Below are 25,069 nucleotides of genomic sequence, written 5' to 3'. Positions count from 1 at the left end.
GTCCATATAAAATTTTAACAGATATTTTGAAAAGAATGTGAGTAAATAAACTCATCATAGATACCAGGAATAAATTTTGTATATACGCCAGACGCGCGGCGCGTTTCGTCTACAAAACAGTTTTTAAAAAAAAAGCCAAATAAAGTACAATGACTGTCCCAGGAGAAATTAAGTTTGGAAACTTGAAACATTTCAGTTAAAAAAAAAATGTTTACATATAATTTGTTAAATTGTAATCACGATCGTTTTGTACTAAGTGTAAGCTCCAAAAATTCAAATTAATAGATTAATTGAGTTACATATTCAATTCAAAACAATAGGTTTGCTATGTCTTGCGGAAATGTCAGGGTTAAACGTTGAAATTCATGCCTTCTCAAAACTTTTACGGCCAGAAAACTAAAATTTGATTTCGTGAAGATTATATTTTGGCTTTGAGTACTATACCAATAAAAAGTACTTTTATAAGTTGAAGATGTTACATCAAATTGTATTAAGATTACAGTGTTATCTCTAAAAAAATAAGGATTAATGAAAATGTCTTGCAAGGTTGTCCGTTAACATTATTTGACGTTGTGTTATACTTTGCATTTACACAACAAGGAAAGCAGGAAAAATTTGATAGTGCGCGTTTCTTATTTATCGATTTTTTTCTGTTACACTAAATGGTAGCAATATCTGACGTTGAGGCACACAGACTTTAAAAATGTAAAGTTAAACTTGGTGCTCCCTATTGGAAGGAGTTATACACAACAAGGAGAAGAACAAAAGTGAAAGTAGATGGGGATTTCTGGAAATACACACATCCCACCACAACCATGACAACATGGAAAACGATTTACGAGAAAGAATCAAATTCTTGTTGCCAGAGTTTCAAAAATTTCTAAAGCCAAGTGATATACTTTTCAGTATACAGGGCTTGTCAGGTGAAACTATAATGATACATTTTGACAATCCATAATTATTACAAATTAGTTTGTTTACATTCAACACTGACATTGTATCTATGCCTTTTACATGTTTTACCAAAATAAATTAAAAGGCTATTAATAGATATTCATTAATATTGTATAAATATGTAAAACAGTTATTTGCATTTTGACAAATTATAATTATCTTGTCAAAATTTATGTTAATTTAAGTTTAACGTCCAAAGTTTTTAAAGAAGGTGTGTTGGGACCTGAGACATGTGAGATGACTATATATGGTATATAAGGCTCAGATTGGAACATATCAAGATTTAAATTTCTTTATTTATAAAAATTTTAAATATAAAAACAAAATTGAAAATGTTATCTTAGTTTGAATTAAAGTTGATAAATATATATACAGTGGCAGAACTTTTCAGAAAGGGCCCCACCAGCGCCGCACAGTCATGCTGAAGGGATTCCTTATATAATCAACCAGTTTTTACTACTTTTAAAAAATTAACACATTCTGTTTTAAAACTAATGTCAGGCCAAATTATGACAGAAAAATATCAATTGTTACTTTAAAAGTTTGAAACACGCTATAGTGACGTTTACCGAAGGCAACGCCTTCAACTGTTCCTTGTCAAGTACATTTCGGTATTTTTTAGTTCCCATGCCCCTGCCGCAGGGGAAGGGGCATTACGTTTTACCCTTGTCCTTCTGTACATACGTCCCAAAGTTGGTTTCCGTTCTCTTACTTTAGATTGCCTAAACCAAAAGTTATAAAACTTATACACAATGCTGATTACCACAAAATACAAATCAAGTTTGAATTTTGGTGGCGTCACTTTAACTGAACATTGCGGAGTTATGCCCCTTACAAATGGAAAATTGCAGAATTCATCGGTTCTGTTCTTTAACCTAAGTTTGCCTCCACCAAATGCAATGATACTTATACACAATGCCAATTAATTTATCACAAAATACAGAATTAAGTTTCAATTTTTGGGTTGTCACTTTAATTGTTCTAGAGTTATGCCCCTTTACAAATGGAAAAAATGCTGAGATTTTTTTCCTGTTCTCTTACTTAAGTTTGCCTGTACCAAGTGCTATGGAACTTATGCACAATGCTTATTACCTAAAAACACAGATAAAATTTGAATTTTGGTGGTGTCACTTTAACCGTTCTAGAGTTATGCCCTTGGCAAATGGAAAAAATGCTGAATATTTTGTTTCCGTACTCTTACTTTGATTAGCCTCTACCATATGGTATGAAACAAACACAATGCTTATAACCACATAATACAGATCACGTTTGAATTTTGGGGGTGTCAATTTTATTGCTCTACAGTTATGCCCTTTACAATGGGAAAAATGCTGATTTTTATACTCAATCAAATGTTATAAAACTTATACACAATTGTTGTTACCACAAAACTTATACACAATTGTTGTTACCACAAAACTTATACACAATTGTTGTTACCACAAAACTTAGATCAGTGCACCAACAAAAATGTACAAATTTGGGGTGAATCACTATTACCATCTTTCAGTTGTCATGGTTATTTTCCTTTCTAAGTTTATGTGTTTGTCAAGCATGGGGGAATCATCTGTGGCAGATTTATTTCAAATTGGATGGTTTTTTTTTGGTGATTTATTACATAAGCATTACATAGTTTGTGATGCATGCAGATGAATGTCAGTCAAGAAATGTTCCTGCTTGTTTGCAGAAAATATAGGTTAGTTAAAATAATATTTCAAAAATACATGGACAATATATGAGGGAAATGATCTGGACTTGAACAGCTACTGCTCAATCTGAATGTAAATTACAGTAAATGTGGGAGGGTATAGACATAAATTGCATCACATTTTTTGAAAGATGGTAGGAACAATATTTTTGTTTTGGCCTCATTTGCATCAGTACAGTAATATGTTCAAAGTAAAAATAAAAAAAACAAGAAATAACCTACTTGCATTTATAATAAAAGGCCTATAAAGCTATCACCATGATCACTGGAAATGCAAAAAACAGAAACTGTACTATAGTAGCTGAATTTTTTATATTCATATGCAGTGGAGCTCCAAGAAAATGTTCGTGAAATTGAAAAAAGAAGTCGAACAGAAGCTGTTGCAATACTGATAAATGCAGTATCTGTAAATGAAGACTTGTCAGAGAAATTTGTTGTGGCTTTATCTGATGGAGGTAAGGTTTAAGATATGACTACTTTTTTGTTTTGCCTTTGAAAATACTCATTCTCAAATTAAGTTCAAAAAATTTATATAGAATTATAATATGCATTCCAAATTGTTACCTGGTTCATAATTTATGATAAAAACTTAGTTTATGTAAAAAAAAAAAAAAGAAGAAGTAAATATTATATGTTAACATCTGTTTTTGCTAAAATTTCAAAATATTTTGAAGATAAAAATTGTACTTCCAATATGACACATGTGACAGTCAAGGACTGGATACTTCGTGTACAAGAAGTAAATAATGATATACTTGTATAAGTAAATTATGCTGATTGAATAATCTCCCCTTAGTTTTCTAAAAAAGTTACTTGTATAAGTAAATGATTTTCAAATCCCTAAAATTCGAAACTTTTCAGATACAAAAAAAAACAAGCTTTTAACAGTTTTTCTCAGGTTAGCTCATAATTTTTTTTTTATAAGAATTCAATGTTTCATCTTATTTATTCAACAAAGAAACTAATTGCGCACCGATCTTAAGTTTTTGCGCAAGGCTTTCAAAAATTGTCTCTTAGATCTTGTAAATGAGCAGTGTTCTTAAGATAACCGAAAAATGAGATTTTTATTGTCAATGAAATTACACTTAAATGATTAGTTAAGACATCTGCAAAGAACAGATTGTATTACAAACTCTATTAAAGCAAAGGAATCCAGAAAAATTCAAGAAAAGACCTTCTTACTTGTATAAGCAAAAAACAAATCAGGAAGTCTAAGGGACATAACTTATATAGCCAATGAAATAATTTACCTATACAAGTCAATAAAATACACTTGAAAATGAATATCCTACAAATTTACTCATATAGGTATATTAATATTTACTTCTTCAAGTTCCCCTGACTGTATGATATTCCCTGTGTAAAAAAATATTGGTTGCCCACCAAAATACATAGTGCTTAGATTTTATTGAAACATGTTTACTAGTATATCAAGAACACATCCTGAATTCATTGCTGGTTTTAAAATCCATGCAAATTGAAAATGTTTGTATTATTTTACTTCAGGTTATAAAAGATTCATTGATCTTATTAATAATGAATATCCAGACAGGGGAGACAAGTTTTGTCAGGACTACTATGAATTTTTAATTTGTTATATGAAGGGAGATCTTTTTGAAAGAATAGAACCAATGAATATCTGTGGGTTTTTATACCAAAATAATTGCATTAAACGGAGTGATATGGAAACTATAAGATCAGAATGCAATTCTCATGGAAAATTTAAAGCCTTGAATAAACTACTTTTCCTGATGCGACGAAGAAGTTATAATTGGCCAGTTCTCTTAATGGAAGCTCTTAAAGAATCAGGAGGAGAAGCTTTAAAAGCTAAGATGGATCCAGGAGCAACACCAGGTATTGTAAAATAAGTATTCGTAAAGGTCTTATACAACAGTTCTTTAACTCCTTTTTTAAATTTGAACTTTTCCCAAAATTGTGTAGAATTTGTCTTTGTTTCAAAAAAAATTACTAAGATCTGTGTGAGTATAGTTTTATTCTGTTTAGTACTACATACAAAACTGTACTTGTCATTGCATATAATAGGATAACCATCACTGGAAGTTAACTAATTAAATGGTGACCCTTTTTTCCTGTGTACAAGCTTTAGTAACCATGTAACCTCATGTTTCCCAAAAAATCTATATACATACAAACGAAAAAGAATGGTGCTTTGATAGTTATCAAAGGTATCAGGTTCATAATCTCATTTTATCAATGACTCATCAGTGACGTTCTGATCAAAATAGTTAAGAAGCATAACAAGTATAAAGTGGATGAGGATGAAGGACCCAAAAATGCAAAAGGTTGTGATGAATACGGCTAAGGTAATATATGGATGGGATAAACAAAAATCCATAGTTTTTCGAATAATTCATACTTTTGCAAACAGTTAATTTATAAAAAATGACTTTATCATTGATGTTCATGTCAACACCGAAGTGCTGTCTACTGGGCTGGCTATTCCCTCGGTAAAGAAACGACGACCAACAGTGGCATCGACCCAGTAGTGTAAATAATTATCAAAGGTACCCAATCTGATTAAAAACCGATCTCTCATCGCTCCCGTTTTCTGATATGTCACGTGGGAGATCTAACGAAACCCGATTTGAGGTCACATGTGAGTGACCTTGTATGTGTGTCTTTTTCGACCAATGAAAATGAGTCTTCGACGATCATGAAAGTTTATCTTGAGGTAAAGGGATGTAACTCATTTCATTTACGAAGTAATCGTCAGTCCAAATAATTCATACTCTTTTTTGATTGGCTTATCAATAGGTCGTCAACTCATTTGCATATCATTATAAATTCACAACTTCCAGTTCACTAACATTTGACCTCAAAGCGGGTTTCGTTAGATCTCCCACGTGACATATTAGAAAACGGGGGCGATGAGAGATCGGTTTTTAATTAGATTGCAAAGGTACCAAGCTAATGATTTGATACGTCAGAAACACCGAATATATATATGTTTATGACTCAGAATTGTTTTACTGCAATGAAATGTTGGATTAATTTCCTTCAACTATAAATTCAACTGAATATTTTTTTTAACACTTTTTGGGATGCAGTCCAATGTGACCTACTATGATTTGGTGGTATTACACCAACATGACAGCCTATATATTGTCAATCCGATCAATCTAGTTCAAACGCATTATATCAGCTGTTTTGTGTAACACCCACCTTATTTATACGACCAAGTAAACTAAATTTGTGACAATAAAACCCATGTTTAATCTAGACATAACTTCATATATATTCCAGTCTCTCTTTACTAATGCAGAATAAACAAATCACTCGATTTCAGTTATTATTGCGGTGTAAAATTTCATAAAAATGTAAATTACGCTAAATAATGTTATTGTATTTAGCAACTAAACAATGTATGTATACCCTTCGGGGTCTTATGAAAACACTGGTATATTCTAGTCTTTATGGCATTTATAGCCGTAGTTTACCCCCACAATATAGCTCGGGACAATATAATAAAATATAAACGGTTAAATCGAAACAATTCTACGGCTGACGTGATTTATTACACAAGCAGATTTAACCTTATTTTCTCACTAGGCCAAATTTTAAAAGTTTTGGCTAGTATCTTGAAAACTAAGATTGAAAAAAGCTCCTGTTTAAAGTTTGCTATGTGCTTTGTTTGAATGCCTTTTTATTTATCATTATTATATATATGATATGACAAAGATAAAGATGAAGATAAAGATATTTTATTTCCTAATCATAGGGCTAATAACAAGCATGTAATCACATTAAGTAAAACTCAAAAGCCTTTCTCTCCCACTCGCATACCATGCATACACTCACACATACAACTATCGTTCTGATTAAGGATGATTGATTTAACAGTACAACATGTAAATGAAAAATAAAATACCGGTAAAAAATACAGACACAAATGTATTTTTATTCTTTTTTATTTATTTTTTTATTTTTATTATGAGGAGAGTCAGTTGCCTACATTGTATATGTGGAACGAAGGATAACTCTTACTGCGCAGAAAAGAAAAAGATAAAACAATTCAAGTATAATGTGACAATGAACTGGTGAAGAATATAAATAAGTTTTCTAAGTTTTAGTTAAGCAAATATTTAGTTTCTCAATGTGTAAAATGAGGATAGCAATTCACATAATTTAGAGTTAAAATGAAGGCTATCGTTTGACATAAACCAAATAAGCAGATTACTATCGGATATTTGGGATACATATGGGTATTTTGTAAAGAGTTCATCCAGAAAGGTTTTTCTTTCCTTATAATAAAAGGTACATTTAAATAAAAAATGTTCTTCGTCTTCAACCGAGTTCATTGAACAAAACTGGCATGTTCTCTCTGATCTTGGCCGTGTAAAATTTTTACTTAAGAGATCAGTGGGCGAGTTTTCAAGGCGGTGCAAATACATAAATATTTGAATTACTATGTTAATATATAAAGGAAAGCTACCTAGCTCTGATATAACTGCAATATTTATGCAATATTTGGAGAAAACATAGAACATACTTGCAAAATTTAAGATTTAATTGATCAGGTTCCCAATCTTTGAAGATTTAAAAATATGCATGGCTGTTCTTTTTGGAGTTAAATTTATTATACCCCATATTTTACAGCCATATACAGCTATTGGTTTGATGGTGTGATCAAATATATGAAGTAAAGTCTTAATAGATGGAGAACATGACTTAATGTTTTTGTAAAATTTAAAAGAAGTCTTTAGTCCTTTATCATATAGTTTTTTTTTAGCTGCATTAAATTTTCATGTATTAGTTAGAACTAATCCTAAGTATTTATAGAATTTCACACACTCTATTCTGTTTGCACCTATATTAAATTAATCTGACAGTAGTCTCCCATTTTTATTAAAGATTATAATTTGTGTTTTCTTTGTGTTTATTTCAAGACACCAGTCATTACAATATTGGTATAAAATATTAAGTTGGGTTTGTAACCCTTTTTTATTATCTGAAAATAACACCAGGTCATCCGCATAGAGAAGGCAAGGTACACATTTATTATTTAATTGTAAACAGTCACAGTTGGGCAAATCGTTTATGAAACATTTAAACAGGTTAGGACCTAAAACATCCCCTTGACGGACTCCAACTTTAGAACTAAAAAAATCAATTATTTTATTATTTACCCTCATACAGAGTCTGTCATTGTTATACACACTATTTAGAATTCTATAGAAAAAAACATCAATATTTCCCTCTAACAATTTCAACATGATACCAACGTGAAGCACTTTATAAAAGGCTTTACGAACGTCCACAAAACATGTATATAGTTTTTTGCTACCACAGTTTAAATATTTTTCAACAATGCATTTTGGAACGAAGACATGATCCGAAGTCCTGGATTTCTTAGAGAACCCAATTTGAGTTTGATGTATAATCCCGTTTTCAGACAAAAAATTAACAAGTTTGGTGTTTAAAATCATGTTAAACAGTTTGCCAATACTATTATTAATTGCTATGCCACTATAGTTTTTAGGTTTATTGGGATCTTCAGATTTGTACAAAGGGCATATAAAACTTTGAGACCAAGACTTCGGATAGTGACCACATCGAAGTATTGCATTGAATAGTTTTAGAAAACATGGGACCATGTGGGATTGTGACACTTTCAGCATTTCATTACTTATGTTGTCCAATCCTGGACTCTTTCCAGATTTGAGCTTTTTCAAAGCCTTTTGTAATTCAGACAAAGAAAATTCAAAATCAAGTGGAATAAAGCTTCCAACATTTTTTTCTAATTTCTTTAGTTTTTCTGTAATTTCGTTTACTTTATTTGACAGATTTGGAGAAACAGATGCCAAATTAGAAAAACATTTGAACCAATTATCTCCATCTATATTTTTTTGTGTTATTATTTTGTTGTTCATCGCTTAAGGAGTTTACCAGCGACCAGTATTCTTTTGGGATTTTGGTTTCCAAATTGTCCAAGCGATCTAAGATAAGCTGTTTGAATTCTTTTTTCTTTTTTCTCCTTAGTTTTGAGTATTGTTTATATGTCTTAAAAAAAGAGCCCCGTACGATTGGGTCTTTTGGAAATTTTGACATTAAATTGCCCTTTTATGTGACAATTTTTTTAAGTTGTTTCAAATCTTGATCAAACCTTTTTTATTATTTTCTGTGAATTTTCTTATTTTTTCTTTTCAATATGGCTATGTAATTATACATACCGTCATTGTGTTATTGTACTTTGGTAAATTTGTGTATTTTTGTCTTCAATTGTTACTAATATGCTTTGTCTGTATGCCATTTTGGCTTCTTTTTTTACATGTTTGTATGGTTATTTTTACAATTACGATTATAGCACAATGTTGAGCACAATGTTGACTGTTGTATTTTTGACTTTTTTGCCTATTATGTATGTTTGCTTTGTTCACACATCGTTGTCAATAACATGGAATTTGATACTGCCACTGTCATACAAGTGAGAGGTTTGGCGCTATAGTACGGCGGCTTTGTGAAAAATTGTGCACATCCTGCTACAAGCATGAAATTTGGCATAGACCTTCCTCAACTATAACTCTTTTTTTTCAGATAGGGAGGCATTTGAAAAAAATGTCTCACTTCCGGTAAAATCCAAAATGGCGGACTTCATACTTAAATCAGCCCAATATCGAAGGCTAGTGTGTAAAAATGTGTTATTATCATGCTACTATCATAATATTTGGTACAAACCTTTGTTTTTTACTACTTTTGTATAAATTTAATAGATTAGATGTCTTCAGAAACCGTACTTCCGGTTAAATTCCAACATGGCGGATTTTGTACTTACATAAGCTTATTTTTTAGGGGGAGGGGGTAATTGAAATGTGTTTTAACGTATTGCTACTCTCATTACATTGTGCAAGAACCTTTCTTTGGTGCTTCTGATGAATACAATGTATAAGACATATGTTATCCCCAAAACCACTAATTCTATCATGTTGTAAATGTTTAAATATAAAGTTGACACTTCCGGTAAAAATATGACGTAAATTTCAAAGATGAGTCCTCAATCTATTTCTTCGATGTAGAGTTTTGGATAGATTGATTAAAATAAAATAAAATCACTTTAGTAATAAAACATTTTTGAAATTACTACTATTTGGCCAAGAATGCATGTTTATTCACAGTCACCACCACATGCACACAAGGCAGTGCACGGGAAACCCGATTTTCCACATTATAAATGACCGCGGCATCCTTTCTTACATCCACAATGTACAAGCATTTGACAAAATGATGAGGTCTCAGAAAGAGTGTTTTTTTTAAAAGGGACCCTCTTTGTCCCTTCGCAATCCATTAGTGCCTGGACTGGGTAGCATAAGAGCCAATCCCAAGTTCGTCTCACTAAACACTTGCATTAGTATATTGCACGTTTTACATGCTTGAAAAGACTAGACCAAGTTTTGGGAATAGCCTCACTTATAATTAGCCTTCCGTTTTGTGCAAAAAATGATTTTCTTGCTTCGTTAATCATGTTAGCTCCATCTGATAAGTTTGTGCGATCTTACAGTAAAACCCTGGTGATTTAGGCTGATCAAACATCATTCTTTATGTTAAAGTCAAAACTTCAAATGCTATCAATCATTATGTCTCCCACGCAGTCTTTTTTTCCTTTTCAAGCAAAGAGAGAACCGTATCAGAACCGGTAAAGGTATGGGTCAGAAATAAGTGTGTGTGATCACTCATTGCCTAGTGCATTTGAAAGGCCATTGATAGATATGAATCGAAAAAATTTTGCCTCCCCAAACATAGCATTGACAGCATCATCAGTGACTGTTAATCATGACTCGTTTAACTTCGTGTTTCACTGCATCAGACACATGCACCATGATTTTAGTGTCTGTCTCTTTATGTTAACATGGTGCTACACTTGAAATACGTGGTGGATAAGATAGAACATCCTGAGCATTTGTTGCTAGAACTACCATACTCATCAAAGACTTCATGCACTCTTGTTACAGTTTCAAGGTATTTTATTAAGGTAAGGACATAATACCCAATCATCATAATCGTTAGGAAACACCTTGAAACTGTAACAACAGTGGATGTAATGTCGGATGCGAACACTGGTAGTTTGAAAGCTGCTAAAAGAAGCAAGAGCAACATTTAGGGGAAAGGGAATACACAGACGAATCCAGGGTTAAAAACATCCTCAAAATTGGTAAAGTTTTCTGAGCGATGACGACAATAAGAAAGAACTTTTAAGTTTTCATTCACAGCAGCTTGCTCAATACAATTTTGATTACAAGGTAGTTGTAGCAACAAATGCTCATGATGTTCAGTGTTATCCACCACTTGATGATGTTTTAAGTTGAGCACCATGTTTTCACGAAGCGACTGACACTAGAATCCAGATCGATGTGTCTGATGCAGTGAAACACAGACTTAACTGAGTCATGACTCGAGCAGTCGATACTGATGTCATTGCTGTTTCGCTATTTCGTGACAGAGGGGCAGACAAACTTTGGTTTGCATTTGGAAGGGGGAAAAGCTTAAGATATATATCTATCTATGACCTTTCAAATGCACTAGGCATTAAAAGATAACAATTAGTTGGAAAAGGAACTGCGTTGGTGACATTAATGGCGTTTGAAGATGTGACTTTAGCATTTAGAATGATGATTGACCAGCCAACATCACCATATGGATTTGATAAATTTAATGTCATTGAAAACGATACGTGGTTTTGTTGTAAGATCGAAAAAAACTTATCAGATTGGGTTAACAAAGCAAGAAAATATGTGTTTTTGGAATTATGGATGAGAGAAACAATACCACAGTCTTTGTAAATGTGGGAAATCAGCTCTCCGATTGTAAATTGCGGCCTAACGAGTATGCTGATTGGGTATTATGTCCTTACCTTAATAAAATACCTTGAAACTGTAATACGAGTGGATGAAGTCTTGGAGGCAAATGGTCAGGATATTCTATCTTATCCACCACGTGATGTATTTCAAGTTTAGCACCCAGTTCACATTTAGAGGCAGACACTAGAATCATGGTGCATGTGTCTGATGCAGTGAAACATGAACTTAAAAGAGTCATGATTCGAACAGTCGTTAATGATGATGCTGTCACTACTGTTTCGCTATTCCGTGACATAGGGGTAGACGAACTATTGATTGTGTTTGGGAGGGAAAAAGACTTTGGATTAATATCTATTAATGGCCTTTCAAATGCTCTAGGCAATGAGTGATCTGACACACTTATTGTTATCCATGCCTTTACCTGTTGTGTATGGTTCTCTCTTTGCTTGAAAGGGAATAAAAAAGACTATGTGGGAGACATTGATTGCATTTGAAGATGTGACTTTAATATAAAGAATGATGATTGATCAGACTAAATCACCGGGGTTTTACTGTAAGATCGCACAAACTTAACAGATGGGTATAACATGGTTAACGAAGCAAGAAAATAACTATTTGCGCAAAAGGGAAGGCTTTTTGAGGCTATTCTCTCAACTTGGTCTAGTCTTTTCCAGCATGTAAATCGTGCAATAAATATACTTAGGTAGGTGTTTAGGGAGACGAGTTTGGAATTGGCTCTTATGCTACCCACTCCAGGCGGGGACAAAGAGGATAACTTTTTAAAAACTCTTTTTGAGGCCTCATCATTTTGTCAGAAGCTTGTATATTGTGGATGTAAGAAAGGATGCCGCGGTAATTTTTAATGTGGAAAATCGGGTTTCCCGTGCACTGCCTTGTGTGCATGCGTGGTGATCGGTATTTTTGGCCGAAAATTGTAGTAATTTTAAATATGTGTTAGTACTATAGTGATTTTATTTTGTTTTAATCAATCTATCCAAAACTCTACATCGAAGAAATGGATTGAGGACTCATCTTTGAAATTTACGTCATATTTTTACCGGAAGTGTCAAATTTATATTTAAACATTTACAACATGATAGAATTAGTGGTTTTGGGGATAACTTAAAGCCAAAAGTTTAATGACCAGCACAAAAAAAATCATTTTCTTTACATTTTAAAAAAAGTTGAAAATTTGAATAATAAATAGATTTTTCTTTGTCCGCCATTTTGGATATAACCGGAAGTAAGGGTTTTTAAGACATATGTCTTATACATTGTATCCATCAGAAGCACCAAAGAAAGGTTCCTGCACAATGTAATGATAGTAGCAATACGTTAAAACACATTTCAATTACCCTCCCTAAAAAATAAGCTTATTTAAGCACAATGTCCGCCATGTTGGATTTTTACCGAAAGTATGGTTTTTGAAGACATCTAATCTATAAAATATATCCAAAAGTAGTACATAACAAAGGTTTGTACCAAATATTATGCTAGTAGCATGATAATAACACCTTTTCAAATACTAGCCTTCGATATTAAGCTGATTCAAGTATGACGTCCGCCATTTTGGATTTTACCGGAAGTGAGACATTTTTTTCAAATGCCTCCCTATCTGAAATAAAAGAGTAACAGATGAGGAAGGTCTATGCCAAATTTAATGCTTGTAGCAGGATGTGCACAATTCGTTTGAAATATGCTTGTAGCCGCCGGACTACTATAAATAAACTCATCATAGATACCAGGACTAAATTTTGTATCTACGCCAGACGCGCGTTTCGTCTACAAAAGACTCACCAGTGACGCTCGAATCCAAAAAAGTTAAAAAGGCAGAATAAAGTACGAAGTTGAAGAGCATTGAGGACCAAAATTTCTAAACGTTTTGCCAAATCCAGCTAGGGTAATCTATACCTGAGGTAGAAAAGCCTTAGTATTTCAAAAATTCTAAATTTTGTAAACATTTAATCTATAAATATTCCCATATCAATGAAACCATGTTCAATCCACCCTTTTCTACATAAAAATGCATGTAACAAATCAGGAATATGACAGTTGTTACCCATTCGTTAGATGTTTTGAGCGTTTGATTTAGCCATTTTTAAGGGACTTTCCGTTTTTAATTTTTACCCGGAGTTCAGTATTTTTGTGTTTTTACTTTTTTTGATAGAAAGAGTCAAACAAAAAATAAATAAAATTACAGGCACTTCAAGATCTAAAAATGAATGAATATGACAGCATGTTCAATTGTCACTAAAAAGGAGTTTTTCACCAGATATTAAGATATATACTTTTTTTCTGCATTCCTTGGTTACAATATTGAAAAAATAAAGGCAACAGAAATATACTTCTGAATTTGAGAATGGAAATGGAAATGGGGAATGTGTCAAAGCGGAAACAACCCGACCATAGAAAAGACAACAGCAGAAGGCCACCAATGGGTCTTCAGTGTAGCGAGAAACTCCCACACCCGTAGGCATCTTTCAGCTGGCCCCTTAAAACATATGTATACTTAGTCTAGTACAGTGATAATGGACGTCATACTTAACTCTGAATTATACACAAGACACTTAAATTAAAAATCATACAAGACTAACAAAGGCCAGAGGCTCCTGACTTGGGACAGGCGCAACATTGCGGCGGGGTTAAACATGTTTATGAGATCTCAACCCTCCCCCTATACCTCTAGCCACTGAAGAAAAGTAAACTCATAACAATACGCACATTAAAATTCAGTTCAAGAGAAGTCCGAGTCCGACGTCAGAAGATGTAACAAAAGAAAATAAATAAAATGACAATAATACAAAAATAACAACAGACTACTAGCAGTTAACTGACATGCCAGCTCCAGACCTCAATTAAACTGATTGAAAGATTATGTCTTCAGCATATGAAGTTGTCCTGAATTATAAAAATAGGGAGATGTAGATGTAAGCAGCTATATGTCACAATATGGTATTCACCAAAACCTAAAACTCAAACCCTATAATAATTAATAAAAGTTCCTAACATGAATCATGTGAAACAATTCAAATGATAATATAAAAGGGTCTGAATTATAACAAAACATTTACAAAAATCAAACATGACTCACGCAAACAATGAATTTGTTTGTAGATCATAGATGTTTTTGTGTCATGTTAAATTGTTCCTTTTAAAATTGTTATACGATGATGACTGGTGTACCCATATTTTTACTATTTTATTTATTGTGTCTGTTTAGTTAACGCATCAATGTAAATATAACGGATTTGATGAGACTGTCATCAAAGTGAGAAGGTTAGCGCTATAAAACCAGGTTTAATCCACCATTTTCTACATTTGAAAATGCCTGTACCAAGCCAGGAATATGACAGTTCTTGTACATTCGTTTTTTATGCGTCTTGTTATATGATTTTGCCATGTGATTATGGACTTTTTGAATTTATTTTCCTTTAAGTTCAGTATTTTAGTGATTTTACTTTTCACAGTAACTAATGACAACTACTGAATTACAGTGCTGTGACAGCACAGCATAAGAAAAATTAAAAAAAGTTGTTTATGTGTTGATAAAAAAAATCAAAGTTATTAGTCACGGAAAATGGGATCAATTTATATAAAAAAAAATCTGTTAAGAGGAAAAAAAGTCCAAAGTTGTATTTTTCGAAATAACTGTGTTAATATTTTTCTGTTATTAAGAAATATGTGCAGCCCAAAAAAATTAAACTTCTTAAAGTATCAATGTGGTATGCCCTTGTTATTTTGTTTTGTGCAGTACATGCATTTGTTCAAAATTTATCGATTGAATAAACATGATACGCTAATTGTTATGTTCACACTGTAGCTAAGTATATGTCACATATATCCGTCTTATTAAAAAGGAGATCTAATATGATTGCCAATTTCAAGGCTACATGTACCTATCACAGTTCTCTTTACGCCATAATTATTGTGACGTATATATGGGAATAATTCTATGTTGTCATAATCTGACTTTTATACAAACCAAGTGATGAAGATAAAATGCTTCTATTTCCAAAGGTTTTGAAGAAACTGCAATGGAACACAATAAAAATCAGAAGATTTAGTATGATTGTAATTAGACAATTCTTCATTAAGAGACCAAACTATGTAAAAGTTAATAGCAATGTGTACAGCCTTCAATAAAGAACTAAACCAATCTGCATATCATATTTGATTTTGTAAAAACCAAGAGCATGATTATTTGTAGATTTTGTCACTACCAAGTATAAACGTGCAGTCCTCTAACTAAAGTTGCCCTTCGAAAGATACTCTGAAATCCCCCATCCCCAAACCCCCCAAAAAAAAAACACAAAAAGAAATGGACAAGATCTATGCATGGTCATGATTGTCATGCCAGTTGGCAGTTCAAAATATATTAGGTAAAGAAATAAGGATCTAGTCAGTAGTTAATATAATGAGTGGAAGATGATATAAATAAAAGAATAAAAATTTAACAATAGATATTGTATGAAGAGAGCAGAGTATGTCATTAAGGATTAAACTATGATGGTTTGGGATGGAGATCTGTCTCATTCATATTAAGATATGTAATGATTTTCTTTATGTGGGGTTCCTGTATGGCATGATCTGAAGGTACACATTTTTAGTTGAATTAAAACGGTGTTGTCATGTCGATCAAGATAATACTGTTTATTCAGAAATGTGTGCAATGTTGTTATTGCCAAAATAATTCATCATAAATTGTGAAAGCAATATTTATATGCAGCATTTTAGGAAATTGCAATAACAAAACTAGCAAGTGCGTGGATTGTCAAACAGCTACAATAAGTTTTGTAAAAGTATATTATTTTGAAATGGACATATCAAGCTCTTTTATATACATATACCTTTAACCATGTTAAAGGATAAACGTCAGTCAGATGTTATCATCCATGGAACACAACATATTGTCTTGAGTTGCTGCACAATGGTGTCAATTATAAACAGCTTTTGTCACAGGGCAAAAAGATCTGCTCCCGACACAAAAGTGTAAACAAAAATCCTCTTTTTACTTTGAGGTCAAAGGTCAAAGTACAGCAAAAATTGTATTGTAGGTATCTATGGCATTACTGGCCAATTCAATGAGAATTTTCTTACATCTTCCAATTTAGTTCTTTCATGGTGAAAATTTGTATAAAAGAAGCCAATAGGAAATGAACAGTGTACATTTTATGGTTGCTATGGCAACCAAATGAACAAAGTCGAGACAAGATTACACCTTTTTATCTTTTATTTTTTTCATCAAAACCGTTCACTTAAACATGATAAAAACAACAAAGATGCAAAAGTATATGATATTTTGCAACTTAGTCCAAGTAATACCATTTTGGTTTGCCAAAGAATAGTTTCTCAATTTCACAATTTTCCCTATTTCTTGCATTTTTTTACTTAATTTTTTGAAAAATTAAAAAAGATACCAAAAATTTTATTTTCATTATTTTTTACACTAACATATAGTACTAGACTTCCATATAAGTAGCTAAGTCATAAGTGTTTTTTTCCTTTGGTGATGGATAATTGAAAACTATTAGAAACTGGCTTTTCTCAATTTTCTCTATTTTTGCATTTTTTTACCTTATTTTTTGAGAGAAAAAAAATAGAAAAGATACCAAAGTTTTATTTTCATTATTTTTTACACCAACATAGTACTAGACTTCCATATAAGTAGTTTAGTCATAAGTGTTGTTTTCCTGTGGTGATGGATAATTGAAAATGGTTAGAAACTGGCTTTTCTAAATTTTTACAATTTTCTCTATTCGTGCAATTTTTTACTTTATTTTTAAAAAAAAATTTAAAAGATACCAAAAATTTTATTTTCATTATTTTTTACACCGACATAGTACTAGACTTTCATATAAGTAGTTTAGCCATAAGTGTTGTTTTCCTCTAGTGGTGGATAACTGAAAACGGTTAGAAACTGGCTTTTCTCAATTTTCCCTATTTTAGCTTTTTTTTTTACCTTTTTGGGAAAAATATATTAAAGATACCAACAATTTTATTTTAATTAATTTTACACCAACATAGTACTAGACTTCCATATAGGTAGTTAGTCATAAGTGTTGTTTTTTCACCGGTGATGGATAATTGAAAACTGTTAGAATATAGATATAGGAAGATGTGGTGTGAGTGCCAATGAGACAACTCTCCATACAAATAACAATTTAAAAAGTAAACCATTATAGGTTAAAGTACGGCCTTCAACACGGAGCCTTGGCTCACACCGAACAACAAGCTATAAAGGGCCCCAAAATTACTAGTGTAAAACCATTCAAACGGGAAAACCAACGAAGACCAAGAAACTGGCTTTTTTCCTATACATTTCAATGAAAATTGGGGGATTTAGCGCTTACATTGAATTTCATCAAAAAAATGTCAAAAATACAAAAAAATGTAAAAAAAAATTATATATTCCCAGTCAGTATGTTATACTGAAAGGGTAAACTATGTATTTGACCAAATAAATTTTTTTAGTTGAACAGTCCTGCCTGGTGCTCTCTGACATTGCCTCTTAAGTTATTTGTGGTATTATAAGTTATTTGTTAATTCGAAATCTTTGACGTGATTAATATAATATTTATAGATGCATGGAGATTACATTCCTTTAAACCTGAAACATCACTACAGATGTGGGCATAGTGAACCAGTTTTAGAAATATACACACTGTAGAGGGACCAAAGGAAGATCACTGGCATTTATAAGTTTCCAGTATTAAGCTGAAATATCAAAATCTAACAAAGAATAATCATTGCTGTTCATGTTAAAGACCTATTTTAAAAAGTTTCGTTCGGTACATTTTTACAACATCGATATAGAATATAAATTATATAATGATGATTTCGAACAATTTTTGTAGTTTTGGCTAACGCTTTAAAAGAACCAAAGTGACAAACTGTAAGCAGCAAAATTGATCAGCAAAAAAAGACCTACAATTATGTCATAGACATTTTGTCTAAAATGATGCAAATTTTGCTATTGTCTTGAAAACAATAACTGAACGAAAAATACTATTCCTTGAAAAATTTAAGACGATAAGATCTGCAAACCATAAACTCAATCAACTTTATATAAGAGCTATGGCTGTTTAGTATACACATTTTCGAGTGTTTGTTTAAACAGAAGCTTACTAAATAAAATTTACACATGGACGTAATGATTGGACCTTGATCAAACCTCATTTATATATAAGTGTGCGAAAAATAGGTGCCACTTTTGCTAATGATAATTTCAATGTTACATATTTTAGCAGTGATTCCGACACATGGGAGTATCTAGTCTGCATATAATTTGTAAAATAAAAGAATACGATTTTTATATAGGTTAGATCTAACTGTTGAATTTTGTGTAATGATTTATCTTTAGCTTATGAAACATAAATTTAAAAGTTATTAAAGCTTAATGAAACTTTGAAAAGTGGCTCAAATTTTGACATTGATATTTTTGAATTTCAGAAGATCTTGAGAGGACTGGTGTTACAGTCGGTGCACAGCAACATCACGATGTACCTGTCACAGAGAGTAAGAAGTGTAATTAACATAACCAATGATATTCAACTTCCATTGATTTCTATTTAGTACAGTTGAAAGTCTCGTGAGACATACTATTCGATTCATTCATTTTCGGTTTTGATAAATTGCAAAAATGTTGGTTTACTCATATCCACGAAATCCACGAAAATAAGAGTCCCTAGAATCATAATGAATTCACTGTAGTTTTATTTGCGTAGTTTTTAAATTGTTCTGTAAATTATAAATTTCAATAATCGATGCTTCATCACTTATATTATCCAAATTATTCTTTATTTAACAACATGTCTCAAGGTTTTAATGCATCGATTAACATCAACATATTGATAACTTGAGTGTAGCCAGTATATATTTATATTTATAAATCGATAAAATAGAAAGGCAAAAGATACAAAAGTGTCATTCAAACTCACAATTCGAAAATTAACTGAAAACGCCATGGCAGAAAAAAAAGAGAGAAAAACAAAATAACAAACAGTAGAATACAAAACACGACACAAAGAAATAAGAATGGGCAATACAAAGTCCACCAAAATACGGGGATATGAGCTCTAGTAAGAGTAATATACAAAACACTTACTAAATTTGGTTGTTCAGAGATTCACACATTGTCCTCATTCGTATGATCTAGTATTCAGTTTGACTTGTTTCCATCGAATTCAGTGTTCATTTAAACAAACAAAAGTGTATACTCACGTTGTTCAGGAGGAAACTACCATAGTTTTGACCTTTGAAAGTCATCAATAACGAATAGCAAATGGAGATATCGAAATAACGTTTTAATATGGTGGATAAATAAGTCAAATAAGTAAATTTTTCCTATCACTTATTCGAATCACATTATATGCAGTGTGATAGGAAAAATATTTCTTCGTGCGAAAAATAGATAATAGGACAACACCATAATAGAAGTAGATTTAAGATATATACCAATTACACATTATAATCAAGTGACTTAAAAAAAAACAGACATGTAGTCAGGCTAACTGCAGGCATTATTGAAAATATTTTCTATTGGGTAACTGGCGTATTGTAGGGTTGTTTTGAAGTTTATTTTCAAAATTGCTATTCACATAAGTAAAGGAACACATATCTAACTAGACCAACACAGTCAAATTCCCAATTGACTACCAAATCAAAATCCTTTTTAAAATCATGTTTTTAAAATATCATTTAATTACTTTTCTTCAGTTTATAGTAGAACTTCTGGAGAAGAAACAGTTCCAAAATTGGTATGTGTGTGATATAGATAAATTAATATATTGTTAGATGTCTTAGATTATATAATGATTATGTTATTATTTTAGTCTTCATAATCAGTATGATGTAGTGCTTGGGTTAATGCAGATCACATTTTTATCAAACCACAAGTAGATAGAGAATCATTTAATTTGTGCATGAATATGTACTTTGTTAGTATCTTGATATCATAAGATGGTAAAATATTGTATGTATTATGACCATTTATGTTAATGTTTTAAATTTCATTACTTAACTTAAGCCTGAAAGCTTATATAAAAAAAGAAGATATGGTAATGAGACAATTTTCCACCACAGATCAAATATTGTTGAAGTACGCAGCTTTAGGTAACCGAAAGGCCTAACCATGAATGAGCAAATCCCATACCGCATACTAAATTATTAAAAGCCAATTATAAACAATCATAAAGAATGTAAAAAAAAATTATTCAAAAACGAAAAAAAAGGCCGAATTAATGTAAAATAAAATATGTAAGCGATACACAAATATGATATACAGAAACAAATGATAACCACTGAATTGCAGGTTCCAACCTTGGGTCATACGTATAGACTTTGCCGAAGTTAAACATGTTTTGGGGATCCCAATCCCTCTAATCTGAAACATTTGTGTAACTACACAACATAAGAACAACTTATAAAATTCATTTGAAAACGGCTGGACTTATCAGATCGACACAGCAAAAGCACACTAAAAAATATAACCCTACTTAAACAAAGACTTAAGTAAAAAAAAAAGTACCAATCTGAGTCATTTGTTTCCAGTCTATATATAATATAGATACAAATATAATGAAATAGAAATGTACTTGTAAACATATTTACTCAAAGATGGCGACACCAATACAAGACAGTGATGAAGATGAGCTATCAGATCGACTAAGTGTTATAGCTTTTGCTGGATATGGACATCATACCTTTTAAACAGAATGTCGTGGAGCATATGTTTTATTCACTACTATCCCATATATAGTGTATATGATTTGTCAGACTGATTATGCTTTAGTGCACGTTGTTTAACCAAACATAAAGTATGTATGTACTAAAATACTCTAGGTTGCACTTTGTAAATACAGCTGTTTTAAAAGCACGCCTCTTTTGGGGAGATCTAGAATATTCATAGAAAATTAATTTTGTTTACATACTGGTTCCCAGTAATGCTCTGTGTGTTGCATCTCACAGAGACATACCTTGGGAATGTTACCAGTTAATATACATGTGCATATTGTTTATATTGAAATCTGTGGTAACCTTACATTCGAGTTAGGAGTAGTTAAGAAAAATACTGTTAGTTTATACTCTGAGAAGTTCAGGGCATATAAACGTTGAAAATATGCCGCACAGCCCTATATTTTGACCTTTGAAAAAAAATTGTAGTACATATGAACTTTCCATTCTAGGATAAGATTTTTTTCAAATCTTCATAGTGTCCGCTTAAATTGTATACACTTTCAAGATTTTGATAGTGTCTCAATTTGAATATATTGACATGATTCATTTGACATCGTGCTATTACCGAAGAAGGATATCTGTTATCCGAAATATCTAATATTTGTTCATTTTATAGTTATTTAATGGTAATGTTGTACCCTTTTTGACTTGTTATATATTATATTTTGTAGTGTACAGTATCATATTACATGATCCATCGCCCTGTAAGATTAATCGTTGACTGTTTATTTAGTCATTTTATACATCGTGGCAACAAGTTAAAAGTTTTTTCTGTTTAGTATTACATTATATTAAGATCCATTTTGTTACATCTTGTGATTAATTTTATTTGGCAATCGCCAATGGCAGTCAGCAGGGTTAAAGAACATCAGTTGTTCGACCTGTTAGTCAAATGCGTTTTGTTTAAATATACTTTTTCACTTTTTTGGTCTTTTGGAAAATGTTGTTTGTGCTGTTTTTAGACCCTTCTTCAACGAAATTTGTTTTACATGTACACGTATAAAAATTGCGGTTTTTATCCAACGCAATCATAGGTTTGAACGTAGTTTTCAATTTAGACTCGTTTATATTGTTTTGTTTGAGCTTGTATCATATTTTCCCTCCGGTTTATATGATCCGTTCATCCTATATTGACTCTTAAAATTCAAGAGTTAATCTAAAAATGAGGGTACTTTTAATATGGCCTTCCAAGTACCTTTTCGATCCCTAACATCACTGAAGGGACATTTATTGTCGAAATCCGGATCTGTTGTACTAAAAAAATATTGACACCGTATGTTTGTGGCATAACATCGTGGCCACAAGTTAAAAGTTTTTTTCTGTTTAGTATTAAATTTATATTAAGATCCATTTTTTTACATCTTGTGATCAATTTTATTTGGCAATCGCCAATGGCAGTCAGCAGGGTTAAAGAACATCAGTTGTTCGACCTGTTAGTCAAATGCGTTTTGTTTAAATATACTTTTTCACTTTTTTGGTCTTTTGGACAATGTTGTTTTTAGACCCTTCTTCAACGAAATTTATTTTACATGCACCCGTATAAAAATTGCGGTTTTTATCCAACACAATCATAGGTTTGAACGTAGTTTTCAATTTAGACTCGTTTAAATATATATATATATATACATAAACGAGTCTAAATTGATACATACATATATATACAACTCGTCTAAACATCAACCCAACAATGTTAGATCTGTAAATTTGCTTTCGCAATTTTTTGGTTCTTCCCTCGCCGGGATTCGAACCCATGCTACTGAGATATCGTGCAATCTTTCAAATTCCTTCCGCATACCACACACGTTGTTTAACCAAAGATTAAGTATTTATGTGCTAAAAGGCTCCATCTAATTTGAACATATGTGTAGTAGATAATTGAGCACATCAAATTGTGTACACTTCAACATTAGTCTTTTCTTTCTAAATACAATAGAACAATTACAAGTTTGGATACTGAATTGCGCAATAACCATCTCGACGCACAAGGAATGTAGACAGAAATATACATGTAAATTCCAAGATTCTTAGAAACTGATAAACGCTTTTTTTTTATTTTCTAGTGCATATCCGTCTTTTGCACCATCTGATTTCAAGCGACCATCCATTATAAATAATCTATCAGATAAACCATTCTGGGCGGCGGCTGTTGCCCCTACAGTTATTAAACTATGTAAACCAAAATCAGTTATACTACAGCCAAAATCAGCTAATGCCATAGATTTCTCTAGTTCTCTAATTATTGTGTACGACAAACATACATTTTTCTTTCTTAATAAAAATACATTTCGACTCTTAAAAACGCGAGATCGATCTAAAACTATACATATCTGACTTCATATCCATATTGGCTACATCTAAATAATTTCAAAGGAAAGCAACAGGACATTGTTCACTTTCTAGCTTTCATATGAAAACATGGTTGTCTTTTCTGTAGCAATCTGTTTTACTCCCTTCGACAAAAATATCTATATAACCTTCACAAAAACTTATATGTTTGGCTTTAATGTTACATAATTCATTGAAACGTAAAAAACAGTATAAGCTAAAGAACAGATAGTAAGTAAACGTAGCTCTTTGAGTGTGCTTTTTGAAGTATTATTTCTAGCAAACAATTTAATCATAAAATCAGGTGTCACAGGTTCCTTTTTCTTTAAAGTTTTAGAAAGTGTTCTTCTAGCTGACTCAACTATTTAAGAAATTAAATCTGAGTCGCAAAGATTTTTTACACCAGTAAAATTGTGTTCCCATCTGATGCTATAAAATGCAGACTCAATTATACAGATTCCATTAAACTTTGCAGATAAAGACCAACATAAATTTCTTTGCATGGTAAAATACAAGTTATTTCACGATACTTTTCCGTCCATTTGGCAAATCTTTAAAAACCACAACTATATTTGTCTACTGTAGATTTAGCTCTAGCATCGGTAACAGTTGTTGGCAAATTATGTATAAGCAGACGAAGTTCAGGATGTGCCACTTTTTCATTTTCAGACCAGAATCCAGTAAAAAATATTTTCTGTAATCAAATAAACACTCCAATCAAAAATTCATTGTATAATAAACACATACCGTTATGATTTCTATATGTCCTGTGACCAACACTACACAATGCAAATACGTAACACATCTTAGAAGATGTACGTCCAGGGTCACTTAAACATATGGTCCAGTGACCTCTAAAGACATTCATTCTCCAGCAACCCTGGATCTCTGGCGTAATCAGTACATAAAAAACACCCAGTGGTGAAACATCTTTATTCACAATCTGTAAATAATAAACAGCATACTAATTCATCAAGCATCCAAACGAACAGCTAATAATTGCCCACTAAATGTCCTAATAAATTAGCGAACTTAGAATCCTTATTATTGCCTGCAAATAAGATTCTGTCAATCTCATGAAATTCTTAAACATCTCTGACAAACCAAGCATATTCCTACTACCGTGTCATTAAATGAATGATTGATGCATTTGCAAACTAGATTATTATCAGGAGGGACAAACCAATTATTATCCCTATTCCAATTACAATTAAAAGCGTCAATTGCACTCGTACCCGGATTCCAAAGTAGAGAATTAAATCTCCCGAGTTTCGCTTTGATCATATTAGCGAATCTTTCAGCTGTATGTTATCCCCGTAATGCATCTATGAAGTAAAAAAATTCAAACGAAATACCCCAAATTGTCAATATCGAAGATCCTACTCAAAGCATGTGCTTATTCATTATCATCCCTCTGGATCCATTGTGGATATAACGAAATATTAAAAGAAACACTAATACTGAATATTGACAAAGCCAACGTTTGCAACTCTGGTACTTTGCTACCTTTCTGAATAATACCAACATCATTTTG

General features: G+C 31.9%; 1 protein-coding gene across 1 annotated transcript; it reads left to right on the top strand.

Moving 5' to 3' along the window:
- Positions 1-773: 773 nt before the first annotated feature.
- On the top strand, positions 774-21,183 carry LOC143071017 (uncharacterized). The gene is made up of 6 exons (XM_076245105.1): positions 774-923; positions 2,989-3,117; positions 4,169-4,516; positions 18,925-18,990; positions 20,191-20,231; positions 21,091-21,183. The coding sequence occupies exons 1-6, from the start codon at positions 824-826 to the stop codon at positions 21,181-21,183; spliced, it is 777 nt and encodes a 258-aa protein (XP_076101220.1). The 5' UTR covers positions 774-823.
- The last annotated feature ends 3,886 nt before the right edge of the window (positions 21,184-25,069 follow it).

Source organism: Mytilus galloprovincialis, chromosome 4, assembly GCF_965363235.1.
Source record: "Mytilus galloprovincialis chromosome 4, xbMytGall1.hap1.1, whole genome shotgun sequence".
NCBI lineage: Eukaryota > Metazoa > Mollusca > Bivalvia > Mytilida > Mytilidae > Mytilus > Mytilus galloprovincialis.
This window is presented reverse-complemented; position numbering and strand designations above follow the sequence as displayed.

Bases quoted from the DNA above. Each gene is read 5' to 3' on its own strand.
- LOC143071017 (XM_076245105.1), top strand. From the start codon at position 824: ATGGAAAACGATTTACGAGAAAGAATCAAATTCTTGTTGCCAGAGTTT. The intron at 3,118-4,168 runs GTAAGGTTTAAG...ATTTTACTTCAG, and splicing joins TGTGGCTTTATCTGATGGAG to GTTATAAAAGATTCATTGAT. The intron at 20,232-21,090 runs GTATGTGTGTGA...ATTTACTCAAAG, and splicing joins AAGAAACAGTTCCAAAATTG to ATGGCGACACCAATACAAGA.